This window comes from Lepidochelys olivacea, assembly GCF_965140295.1.
Source record: "Lepidochelys olivacea isolate rLepOli2 genome assembly, chromosome: 1".
Classification (NCBI taxonomy): Eukaryota; Metazoa; Chordata; order Testudines; family Cheloniidae; genus Lepidochelys; species Lepidochelys olivacea.
In genome coordinates, this window is record NC_140411.1 from 8,893,206 (window position 1) to 8,906,702 (window position 13,497).

General features: G+C 52.5%; 1 protein-coding gene across 3 annotated transcripts in view; it reads right to left on the reverse strand.

The window, feature by feature from the left end:
- The window catches only part of PGAP2 (post-GPI attachment to proteins 2), a 41,650-nt gene extending 28,887 nt beyond the window's left edge, over positions 1 to 12,763 (reverse strand). For 2 of the 3 annotated variants that reach the window (XM_084639127.1, XM_084639125.1), the window contains exons 1-3: positions 12,689 to 12,763; positions 4,783 to 4,957; positions 4,182 to 4,434 (exon numbers count right to left, since the gene is read on the reverse strand). In XM_084639127.1, coding sequence (XP_084495253.1) covers positions 4,182 to 4,434; positions 4,783 to 4,947 — 418 coding nt within the window. In that variant the 5' untranslated portion in view covers positions 4,948 to 4,957; positions 12,689 to 12,763. The other variant, XM_084639126.1, reaches the window with a different exon arrangement.
- Between the last annotated feature and the right edge of the window lie 734 nt (positions 12,764 to 13,497).

The following is a 13,497-nucleotide window of genomic DNA, read 5'->3' on the forward strand; positions in this document are numbered from 1 at the left end:
CCCTGCCGCGCCCCGCACCCCTACTGCACCCCAACCCCCTGCCACACCCCAACCCCCTGCCGCGCCCTGCACCCCAACCCCCTGCCACACCCCAACTCCCTGCCCTGAGCCCCCTGCTGTGCCCCGCACCCCTCCTGCACCCCAACCCCCTGCCACACCCCAACTCCCTGCCCTGAGCCCCCTGCCGCGCCCCGCACTCCTCCTGCACCCCAACTCCCTGCCTTGAGCCCCCTGCTGCACCCTGCACCCCAACCCCCTGCCACACCCCAACTCCCTGCCCTGAGCCCCCTGCCACACCCCGCACCCCTCCTGCACCCCAACCCCCTGCCCTAAGCCCCCGCCGCACTCCACACCCCTCCTGCACCCCTATCCCCAGCCACTCCCCAACTCCCTGCCCTGAGCCCTCTGCCGCATCCCGTACCCCTCCTGCACCCCAACCCCCTGCCACACCCCAACTCCCTGCCCTGAGCCCCCTGCCGCACCCCACATCCCTCCTGCACCCCAACCCCCTGCCACACCCGAACTCCCTGCCCTGAGCCCTCTGCCGCACCCCACACCCCTCCTGCACCCCTATCCCCTGCCACTCCCCAACTCCCTGCCCTGAGCCCCCTGCCGCATCCCGTACCCCTCCTGCACCCCAACCCCCTGCCACACCCCAACTCCCTGCCCTGAGCCCCCACCGCACCCCACACCCTTTCTGCACCCCAACCCCCTGCCCTGAGCCCTCTTGTACACCCCACAGCCCTCCTCTGCCCCAACCCCTTGCCCTAAGCACCTTCCTGCACCCCGCACCCCCTCTCACACCCCGCATCCCAACCCCCATTCCAGCCCTACATTCATGGCCCTGCACGCAATTTCCCCACCCAGATGTGGCCATCGGGCCAAAAAGTTTGCCCACCCCGGGGTAGGCTTGTCGCTTGCTTTTCACGTTTTCTCTGCAGCGCCTCCACCTTAGGCATCAATGAATTTGCTTCCCAAGAGCTGCGTGGGAACTTCACTGTTCACAGCCTCTGAGGAGAAGGCAAAGCAGGCCTGCGGAGGCGGTCTGCCTCGCTGGGGTATTCACAGCCTGGCCAGCGAGCTGTGCAGCCTGGAAATGCCCTGGTCAGGAGGGAGAGAGACGCAGGTCTCCACCCCAGAGAAGTGATGGCTGGGGAGCTGGAAGCCTGAGAGGGGATGCCCGTGCTGGATCACGGAGGGGGAAATACAGGTGAACCATGACAGCTGGCATTAACAATGCCCAGTGCCTAGAATGGACGCGTCTGGACCTGACTCAGTGAGGAGGTGAACAGGGGTTCCAGGCTAGTGCAGCAAGGGACAAGGTCCTGTAAACAGCACCAACCCAGCAACGAGTGGGTGAGCAGAACCAGAGTATCTGGCAAACTGGCAGAGGGCATGTGTAGAAAGACAAGTGACTAGCAGGAGCCTGCGAGACACTGAGAGCTTAAAAGGTGCTGCATCTCCCACCCTCCTGAGCTGTTTGCCCTGCACACCGACAGGGGCAGCATAGCAAGACCCTGTCTTTTCACACACCCACTCGATTTACCTGCTGGGAAATCCTGGCCCCTTTGAAATCAATAGGAAACGACCCATTGAGTTCAGTGGGCTGGGGGTTGTCTCCCTGATGTGTAATCATCACTGTTTTCCTCCCCACTACACCGGATGTCTACGGCCAAGTGCCAACAGGCCACTGATCCTTCCTGGCAATATCACCAGTCCCAAGCAAACTGAGGCCGGGACCTCATCACCACCAAGTCAAGGCACCAGAGACAGCTCCACCCCGATCTGACTCCCAGCAGGACAGCTGCTCTCTGCCTCCCTGGTCCTGCTGTTGTGCCTTAGAGCCCGGCTTGCTGAGGGTCGCTGCCTCATACCAGGGCTTCTACTCAGAAAGTTGCCGGTACAGAAATGGCACCTTCTTCCCACATGCACTCAGTGAAACCCGCTTTCCGCCCTCCTGCTTCCACTGCCGTCTGCAGGCAGCGATGCCATGGTCCGACCCGTTCCAGTCTGGGTCACGCACCACCACAACTACCTTCCAAAAGCCGGCCACCTCCACCAATTTGATCCAGTTGAAAGCAATGGGCTGGTTTCACTGGCGGAACTCCACTGAAGTCACCAGGGATGAACTGGGCTCACGGGGTTATCACAGGTGTAACTGAGGCCTGAAATTGACTTGCAGAATCTTTGTTACTGGGGCGAACATGCAAGTCAGAAAGAACTCAGCTTGTCTTTGAGATCCCAGGGTGACAGCTCAAAAACCTGGCACAAATGCTAGACATACAAAGGCCCATCGTGCCATTCTTACAGGGTTGTCATTCAGACTACAACTGCACCAGTCTGTCTCTACACCTGAAAATTAAACCATGCTAACTAAACCGAGTTACCCAACTGCACGCATTTTTACCCAGTTGCAAACAGATGGGAGAAGCGCATCTCCTAGCCCACCATGCACAGATACTCCCCCCACACAAAATGGCCACGCAGTTTGCTTTAACTTAAAATCAAGAACTTCACCTTCCATAAGAAAGGCCAAACTGGGTCAGACCAAAGATCCATCTAGCCCAGTATTCTGTCTTCGGACAGTGGCCAAAGCCAGGTGCCCCAGAGGAAATGAACAGAACAGGGAATCATCAAGTGATCCATCCCGTTGCCCATTCTCGGCTTCTGGCAAACAGAGGCTAGGGACACCATCCCTGCCCATTCTGGCTAATAGCCATTGATGGACCTATCCTCCATGAACTTATCTAGTTCTTTTTTGAATCCTGTTAGTGTCTTGGCCTTCACAACATCCTCTGGCAAAGAGTTCCGCAGGTCGACTGTGCGTTGTGTGAAAAAAATACTTCCTTTTGTTTGTTTTAAACCTGCTGTCTATTAATTTTATTTGGGGACCCCTAGTTCTTGTGCTATGAGGAGGAGTAAATAACACTTCCTGATTTACTTTCTCCACACCACTCATGATTTTATAGACCTCTATCATATCCCCCCTTAGTCGTCTCTTTTCCAAGCTGAAAAGTCCAAGTCTTATTAATCTCTCCTCATACAGAAGCTGTTGCATATGTCTAATAATTTTTGTTGCCCTTTTCTGAACCTTTTCCAATTCCAATATATCTTTTTTGAGATGGGAGGACCACATCTGCACACAGTATTCAAGAGGTGGGCGTACCATGGATTTATACAGAGGCAATATGATATTTTCTGCCTTACTGTCTATCCCTGTCTTAATGATTCCCAACATTCTGTTAGTTTTTTTGACTGCCGCTGCACATGGAGTGGATGTTTTCAGAGAACCATCCACAATGACACCAAGATCTCTTTCTTGAGTGGTAACAGCCAATTTAGACCCCATCATTGCATATGTATAGTTGGGATTATGTTTTCCAATGTGCATTACTTTGCATTCATCAACATTGAATGTCATCTGCCATTTTGTTGCCCAGTCACCCAGTTTTGCGGGATCCTTTTGTAGCTCTTCACCGTCTGCCTGGGACGTAACTATTTTGAGTAGTTTTGTATCATCTGCAAATTTTGCCACCTCACTGTTTATGCCTTTTTCCAGATCATTTATGAATATGTTGAACAGGACTTGTCCCAGTACAGACCCCTGGGGGACCCGACTATTTACCTCTCTCCGTTCTGAAAACTAACCATTTATTCCTACCCTTTGTTTCCTGCCTTTTAACCAGTTACCAGTCCATGAGAGCACCTTCCTTGAGACCAAACACAGGAAATTATCGGAGATAAAGTTATAAGCAACTAAAGAAGCAGTTAGAATGCAAGCCAGACTCAACCCGGACTGTAGTGTTTCTTATTGCAATGGGGTAAGTGGCAGAGTGGGGGACACAGCCTGAGTGCACAACTTTGAGCAAAGAAGTCCTAAATTCCAATCCCAGCTCTAACGCTGACTTCCTCTGTGATCTTGGCCATGTAGCGTCCCTACCATGAGGATCAATTAGTTAACACTTGCTACATACAAGTCCCAGGTATTTTTATTAATACAGGGCCCATGGATTTTAATGGAACGTGTGCATTTTTATTGATTTTTTTCCTGAACCGATGATCCCAAAAATAAGCACTAATAAAAAAATTAAAAAAACAACTGTAATTAAGTGACTCACGACTGTGCAGAACCCCAACTGTTACGACCCAGAGAATCAGCACAGCACGCTGTAGAAACCTACCATAGTTTTCCGAGGAAGAGACGTACGTCAGCAAAAGGAGAGCGAGGTTTTCGAGCACGTTGAGGGCGAAGTTGATGCGGCACAGCCGTGGGTAGCGAGGGTGCGCGCAGTGACAGCTGTGGTAATGGTTCCGGTACGCGATGGCCACCAGGAAACGGGGCGCCGAGTGGAGGCCAATGCAGAAACGCCACACGTAGCGCTGAGGGGTCTCGCCACCAATCGCGGCACTGATGGAGGGGAGGTAATTGGGGACCTGGGAGAAAAAGGAGAGTTTGTTGAAGAGGCATTGGGATTTTGTAGGCGAATAGGTCAATTTACAGCTCTCTAAGATGTCGGAGTGCTTAACAAGGGCAAGTTCTATCCCTAGCTCCCACATCAGGAAATTGAGGCACAGAGAAAGAAAGTAACTTGCTCAAGTTCACACAGCACCTATTGAGCTCCAGGGAAGCCAGGAATAAAACACAGGACTCCTGATGCCCAGGTCTCCTACTCTATTCACTAGACAACACTGCCATTCTTTGAGAAATCACATCTTTAACAGATTTTGCTCTCAGGGTCTAGTGGGTCCCTGTAAGTTCTCTACCAAGCTGAAGGCACGTACACCGCAGTGAGTAGCTGTCGTTTCCTGAAAGTGGAACAGCAGAGACCAGATCACGCAGAAAAGGAATCCAAACAGCGGGCAACACACGGTCCCAACAGCCAGGGTGGTAAAGCGGAGCCGGAAGAGGATCCCATCTCGATCCAGCGGCAGTGGCACCTGAAACATGTTGCTGGACCTGAAAGCAAGAAGCAACTATTTGAAGAATGTCCTTTCTACTACTGCAACAATCATCTCCAAGAGCACTTCAGCGGGTCAAATGCATACAACTGTAATCGGCTGTTAGCCAATACATATAGGTTATGTACTGTGACACTGAGCCAGAAAGGGTTAAGCAACCAGCAGGCTAAAGTGACCCACATCAACTTTTAAGAACATATTAGAGAAGTACTGAAATGGTAAACAGGGCCATTTCTTGTAGATAATTATCAAAGCCACGTAAGTGGACTAAATCCTTTGAAACGCAAACCGATATTGTCATAGAATTAGAAGTAAATACTAACTGTCTTTGTCAGAGTTAAACCGTTAGGAGTTTAACAGTGTGATCTAATTAGCATGTAGACGCTAAACATCAGTTTCTGTCTGCAACATTTTGTTACTAATATTCTATTGATACAGAGAGCAAAAGGGAATATTAGCAATTAGATGAAACGTGGTGTAATATCATTGTCTTTATTTCTCTTTGAAGTTTGTAGCAAACTACCTGTGAACGTTTGAATGGTCAACTGCATTATGCTAATCAATGCAACTAATTACCTGTGATTACATAGCAAATAGGAATTGACTTCAAAGCAACAATGTGTATTATCTATTCTTCATCCAAGGAAGGTCCACTGTATTATCTGCTATCAAGAGGCTATCGTAACCTGCCAGAGATCTATAAAAGAACTCAAGGATCCTGTCATCTCACATCTGCTTAAACTTTGTCAGGGGAAGCAAGCTGCAAGACTGAGGTCTTCAGGTACCCTGGGATGTCCCTGCAAATTCTTATGGAAGGATTTGAACCAATTCTATACACGGATTGCCTATTGGTCTATAGACTATGGAATTAATTCTGGAAGAACTGATAAGAACAGATTTAATAATTTTATTAAGATAATGTTGAAGTAAAAAGAAAACAGTACAGAGTTTAAGCATAGAAGTTTCTGGTTATCAGGGAATAAGGTACAGATTATCAAGGGCTGCAAAATTCGGTTTAGGAACAGGTGGCATAAGGAATACATAATCTGCAATCTCCTGATTGGGGATAAAAGTTTAATGGGTCAAAGTACAGACATTGAGATACGGGGGTATGTTTTCCATATAATGGCTATGTTCAGGTGTGGAGTATAATGAGTGGATACGATGATGAGGATGGATCTACCCTCATTTGGTGGGATTTAATGTTCAGTGAGTTTATGGTTCCAGTTCATATGGTCCAATGGAAAAAGTCTCTCAGTCCCTTTTCCATAGTTGATGCACGATGTCGTACCGGCTCACACCTCCTGGTACTGTCGGTGGCCGGTGATGTGTTTGATGCAGATGTCCCTGGACCATCGGATGGTGTCCGAGACCATGAAGTGCCACATGAGCCGTGTGTAGCGTCGACCGATCCCACAGGTCCGCAGCACACACTCGTGGCAGGGGTCCCAAGCGCCCAGGGCTCCGACGATCAGGGCATCCATCTGCACCTCGTAGCCCTTCGCTCTCAGGGTGTCGGCCAGTGGGGCGTATTTTTCCAGCTTACGAGCTTGGGCTTCGCGGAAGGCCAGGGTCCTGTTCTCGAAGGAGACCGTGATGTCGACAAGGATGATCTTTTTCTGGGCCTTGTCGGTGACTCCCACGTCGGGTCGCAACTGGCTGTCAGTACTGGGGATGGCGCAGTTCACGGCGACCTCCCCTAAGCACGGTGTGATGGCTTTCACCAGGCGGTTCTGGATAGCATTGTGGCGCAGCTGCCAGGCTCTACAGGCAGCTCACCATCTCTGCTATGAAACTGACTTAAGAACTATACTCATATCTGTTTCAGAGTAGCAGCCGTGTTAGTCTGTATCCGCAAAAAGAAAACGAGGACTTGTGGCTCCTTAGAGACTAACAAATTTATTTGCGCAGAAGCTTTCGTGAGCTGTACAGCTCACTTCATCGGATGCATTCAGTGGAAAATACAGTGGGGAGATTTATATACACAGAGAACATGAAACAATGGGTGTTACCATACACACTGTAATGAGAATGATCAGGTAAGGTGAGCTATTACCAGCAGGAGAGCGAGGGGGGAAAAACCTTTTGTAGTGATAATCAAGGTGGGCCATTTCCAGCAGTTGACAAGAACGTCTGAGGAACAGTGGGGCGGGGGAGGTAAACATGGGGAAATAGTTTTACTTTGTGTAATAACCCATCCACTCTCAGTCTTCATTCAAGCCTAAGTTAATTGTATCCAGTTTGCAAATTAACTCCAATTCAGCAGTCTCTCCTTGGAGTCTGTTTTTCAAGTTATTTTGTTGAAGAATTGCCACTTTTAGGTCTGTAATTGAGTGACCAAAGAGATTGAAGTGTTCTCCGACTGGTTTTTGAGTGTTATAATTCTTGATGTCTGATTTGTGTCCATTTATTCTTTTACATAGAGACTGTCCGGTTTGGATAATGTACATGGCAGAGGGGCATGGCTGGCACATATCACATTGGTAGATGTGCAGGTGAACAAGCCTCTGATAGTGTGGCTGATGTGATTAGGCCCTATGGTGGTGTCCCCTGAATAGATATGTGGACACAGTTGGCAACGGGCTTTGTTGCAAGGATAGGTTCCTAGGTTAGTGGTTCTGTTGTGTGGCGTGTGATTGCCGGTGAGTATTTGCTTCAGGTTCAGGGGCTGTCTGTAAGCAAGGACTGGCCTGTCTCCCAAGATCTGTGAGAGTGATGGGTTGTCCTTCAGGATAGGTTGTAGATCCTTGATGATGCATTGGAGAGGTTTTAGTTGGGGGTTGAAGGTGACGGCTAGTGGGGTTCTGTTATTTTCTTTGTTGGGCCTGTCCTGTAGTAGGTAACTTCTGGGTATTCTTCTGGCTCTGTCAATCTGTTTCTTCACTTCAGCAGGTGGGTATTGTAGTTGTAAGAACGCTTGATAGAGCTCTTGTAGGTGTTTGTCTCTGTCTGAGGGGTTGGAGCAAATACGGTTGTATTGTAGAGCTTGGCTGTAGACAATGGATCGTGTGGTGTGGTCTGGATGAAAGCTGGAGGCATGTAGGTAGGAATAGCAGTCAGTAGGTTTCTGGTATACGGTGGTGTTTATGTGATCATCGCATATTAGCACTGTAGTGTTCAGGAAGTGGATCTCTTGTGTGGACTGGTCCAGGCTGAGGTTGATGGTGGGATGGAAATTGTTGAAATCATGGTGGAATTCCTCAAGGGCTTCTTTTCCATGGGTCCAGATGATGATGTCATCAATGTAGCGCAAGTAGAGTAGGGCATTAGGGGACAAGAGCTGAGGAAGAGTTGTTGTAAGTCAGCCATAAAAATGTTGGCATACTTATATCTGTATGCATAATGATCTTTAACCACAATAACTCTTTCTTTTCCTTTTTAATAAATCTTAGTTTAGTTAATAAGAATTGGCTGGAAGCATGTATTTGGGTAAGATCTGAAATATTCACTGACCTGCTGGGTAGTATTTCTGAACTCTTGGGATTGGTAAAACTTTATATATGGTGAAAAAGATTTTAAGTAATCCTCACCACATTTGACTTGGCTGTCCGGGTGGGAGCCCAGGGCTGAATTACTTAAGGGAAACTGTATTTTTGGGCTTCTTGGTAACCAGTAAGGTAATATAGAAACTGTTTCGTTACTGGCTGGGTAAATCTAATTATTTAGGAAGGACCACCACTTTTGGGGAATGCCTACCCCATTCTTTGCAGTTTGCCTGATTAAGCACTCTCAGTGAGGCCTCTCTAGGCATTATGGTCACATATACGCACACTCCTCCCACCCCATATTAATAGGTAATATATGTGTGGTATTAATCTAATATGTACGTGTTGTGTAATCATGCTAAATTGTACTATGTTTATTCTTGCTCGCACATGCTGAGGCATATATCTCACAATGCCCCAGGACAAATATAGCATGGCACTGGGCTTCGCAAATACAAAAACTGCCAAAAGCTAGACGTACAAGTGTTATGAACCAAATCAGCAATGTGATGGAAGGAAATAACTTAAGAAATGTGAATGCTTTGCAATAGGTGTATCTTCATGCCTCTTTATGTTTGGAATTTAATATTCAAAACCAAAGATGGGAAAGTACAGGGAGGCACCAAAGATGAAGCTGACTAATTAAACTTGAAGTGACGTGAACAGTGCTGGGACTTGTAAACAGCCATGCTATCAAAGATGGCTAGTTTAAGGGGGAATTTGGAAAGCACACCGTCTGTATAAGTCAAACTGAACATGCTGTCAGAATTTGCTTCCTGGGAAGGACTGGTGTGGTATTAACTCTTTCTTTCCTATACTGTACTGCAAGAGCCTTTCACCCCTGTAATCCTGCGTTCGAATCTGCATATACCCAGGGCTGGTCCTTAAATACAAACAATATGAACAATTGCTTGGATCTCCATACTCACACTCAGCTACTCATTGTTTAAGGCTCCCCTATGGCAGCTGGGGTGAGAAAGCTACACCTAAACTGATTCAGGTACCCGTTCCCCCTTCTAGGGCCAGCGCCAGGAAGGGATTGCAAATGGGTCATGCAAGCCTATGGCCTAAACCCCAGGACTGTGCACCCACCATCCCCACTGAAGACAATGGGAGTTACAAATGCTCAGCTACTCTCTGGATCCGGGCCTGAGATTGCTGAGGAGGGGCCCTGAAAATAGTCAGGCTGTCCCTACCTCACACCTTATACAACCGGGACAAACCTGCCATGAAGCCAATTACCACACAGGGTGTAAGTCAGGACCGGATTTAATAGTTGGCATCTGAACTGCGTTTTTTCCCTGCTGGTGTCTGCTTTAGGTTATGAGCTCCTGGAGTCAGGGACAGTGTCTCCTCATTTGTCCGCACTAAGCACACAGCTGTGGCTCTATTAAGGAAACATTGTTATTTATCTGTGCCATAATCTTATGGGAGTCGCATCTGCATTCTAAGAATTTCAGTTCTATAGATCAGCCTTCATCACGTCAGAGGCAATAGGGTTACAGCATCAAAAACGATGGGGCAATGGTTAGTTTGGGCCACTAAGGCAGGGGTGGGCAAACTACGGCCTAGGGGCCGCATCTGGCCCTCCAGACATTTTAATCCTGTCCTCGAGCTTCCTCCGGGGAGCAGGGTCTGGGGCTTGCCCTGCTCCACACAGCTCCTGGAAGCAGTGGCATGTCCCCCCTCCAGCTCTTACCTGTAAGAGCAGTCAGGGGGCTCCGGACGCTGCCCCCGCAGCTCCCATTGGCCGGGAACTGCAGCCAATGGGAGCTACAAGGGCGGCGCCTGCAGACAGGGCAGTGCGCAGAGCTGCCTGGCCATGCCTCCACATTGGAGCCGGAGGGGGGACATGCTGCTGCTTCTGGGAGCTGCTTGAGGTAAGCGCTGCCTGGAGCCTGCACCCCTGCCCCCCCTCCCAGCCCTGATCCCCCTCCCACCCTCCAAACCCCTTGGTCACATCCTGGAGCACCGTCCTGCACCCCCAACCCCACCCCAGAGCCCGCACCCCCAGTCACACCCCAACCCCCAATTTCATGAGCATTCATGGCCTGCCATACAATTTCCATACCCAGATGTGGCCCTCGGGCCAAAAGTTTGCCCACCCCTGCACTAAGGCCTTGTCTACACTTGCCTAAGCCATGCCTCACCGGCTACACTGCTATTCATACCCATGTTAGCTGGGCATGCAGTGTCTGTACTCTACACGCCATCCTAAGTGTAGACCTACCCTTAGCGGGAAGCAACTCGAACGTAACAATACAGTCACAGAAGAGTGTGATGAAGTGGGGCTATTCTTAATGTCTCCTCTGAATAGTGTGGGGGTGCCTCAGTTTCCCCTAAGCAGTTCTTAAGTATCTAGGTGGTGGGGTAAGGGTGTATAATCATTGCAGATCCCTAGAGGGCAGGTGTGTGCAGGGGTCTGGACACAGAGAATGGCCGACACCCTGTTTCCTGGCAACTGATGGCCTGGGCCCTTCCCCCCTGCAAGGTGAGAACTAAAGGGTTGGCGAACAAAGGAATCAGGTGACCTCCTGGCCCGGGGAAAGGAACAAAGCCCAGAGGAGGAGGGGCTGGAGGGAGTTTTCAGTTTGGGGCTGGGTGGGACATTGAGTGAAGTGCAGAAGTGGTTGTCTGGCTCACTGCCCCCGAAAATGGACCCAGCTGAGGGGTCCTGTTCTCTGCACCTGCAAGCTCTGTTTTAGACCATGTTCCTGTCGTCTAATAAACCTCTGTTTTACTGGCTGGCTGAGAGTCACGTCTGACTGTGAAGTTGGGGTGCAGGGCCCTCTGGCTTCCTCAGGAGCCCTGCCTGATCAGACTCACTGGGGGAAGCACACGGAGGGGCAGAGGATGCTGAATGCTCCGAGGTCAGACCCAGGAAGGTGGAAGCTGTGTGTCCTGAAGACAGGCTGCTCACAGAAAGGAGACTTCCCCAGAGTCCTGACTGGCTTCATGGGGAGCAGTTCCAGAGCATCGCCCAGGGACTCCGTGACACCATGTTACCTGGGCATGCAGTGTCTGTACTCTACACGCCATCCTAAGTGTAGACCTACCCTTAGAGGGAAGCAACTCAAACGTAACAATACAGTCACAGAATAGAAGCGAATTTAGTCCATTCTAGTCTCCCCAGCTAATGCAGGATTGTTCTCCCCAGTCTATTCTATCCATGGCTTTGTCCAGCCTGGAAATCACTGACCACTAGACCTGCAGGTGAGGGAAAGCGTCTTTAAACACAGAGCATCCCTTTCCTACTCAGGCAGGGAGGCCAGAGGTGACACAGTCATCCTGGCTTGTAACCCAGAGACAGGCAAGTGGTCCCTGTGCACACAGACCGAAGCCACTGGGGTGGTCACCTCCTTTGTCAGCCCCTTCTGGTAAAAGACCAGGGCAGTCTGCATTTTAAGCAAACATCCCCAGTTACTGGGAGGGAAGGAAGGAAGGAAGGACACACATGAACACCCCCCTCTGTGGAAGCGCCTTCCTCTGAGCTCCTGCGGTGTGGGATTGGCCGCCAGAGCTGGGAGAGACAGTCTTTGCCTGGGCCTTAGGCAAGTTTGCCCCGAAACACAGAGCGAAACTCAGCCACACACCCGCCGAGTTCGATCACAGCCACAACCATGCAGCAAGCACCTTTGGGGAGTAAGGTGGAGTCCCCAAGCCCCCAGGCTGTGCTCTCCTAAAAGATGCCCCCAAAGCCGCTGCCCAAGTTCTCCCACCTCAGCCAGCGTGGGGGGTGGCAAAACAGAAACCCCACTGACCCTCCTTCTAAGACACCGGCTCCTCCCTCCAACCCTATTCCTGTCCCCACCCCCTCCCCTGTTTCCTACCCCCCCACATGCCTGCCCTCCAACCCCTCCCCAGGCTCCTGCACCTCCCCCCCACGCCTGCCCCATAACCCGTCCCCCAGCTCCTGCCCTCCCCCCACAACCCCTCCCCACTGTCTGCCCCGGCTCCTGCCCCCAACCCCCCCGCCACACCCCAACTCTTATCCCCCAACCCCTCCCCCGGCTCCTGCCTCTCAACACCCCCCAGACCCTGCCCCACGCCGCCCCGGATCCGCACCCGCGGGGGCTCCCCTCCTTCCCCCGCGCCCAGCGGTGCGGCGGCCTCCGGCAGGCTGAGACCCGGCCGCTTCAGCTCATGCAGGGCCCGGGCCCGGCCCCTCGGCCTAGAACCGGCCCCCCACGCTGGCCCGGCCTCATTCCCCGGCCCGCCGCGGGCTGCGCCGAGCCTCCGCTCACCTGCTTCCCCTTCCGCCCTTCTCCGGCCGGCTGCGGGACCGCCCCGCGCTCCGCCCCCCGGGCCGCCCGCTCCGCCCGGCGCCGGCTCCCTGCCCCACGGTGCCCCCGAGCCTGCCCCTGCCCCCCGCTGCCCCTGCCTGCCCCATGCTGCCCCCAGCCTGCCCCATGGTGCCCCCGAGCCTGCCCCTGTCCCCCGCTGCCCCGCGCTCCTGCCCCATGCTGCCCCCAGCCTGCCCCATGGTGCCCCCGAGCCTGCCCCTGTCCCCCGCTGCCCCTGCCTGCCCCCCGCTGCCCCGCGCTCCTGCCCCATGCTGCCCCCAGCCTGCCCCATGGTGCCCCCGAGCCTGCCACATGGTGCCCCCGAGCCTGCCCCTGCCCCACGGTGCCCCCGAGCCTGCCCCACGCTGCCCCTGCCTGCCCCACGGTGCTCTGCGCTCCTGCCCCCCGCTGCCCCCAGCCTGCCCCATGGTGCCCCGGAGCCTGCCCCCCTGCCCCAAGCCTGCCCCCTGCTGCCCTGCGCTCCTGCCCCCCGCTGCCCCTGAGCCTGCCACTGCCCCCCGCTGTCCCCAAGCCTGCCCCACGGTGCCCCTGCCCTACTGCCCCACGGTGCCCCTGAGCCTGCCCCACCACGCTGCTCCTGCCTGCACCCCGCTGCCTTGCGCTCCTGCCCCACGCTGACCCTGAGCCTGCCGCACGGTACCCTGCCCTACTGCTCCACGGTGCCCCTGAGCCTGCCCCCCGCTGCCCTGCCCTCCTGCACCTATACCCGCAGCCCCGTCTCTGCCCCTGGGCCTGCCCCCCGCTGCCCC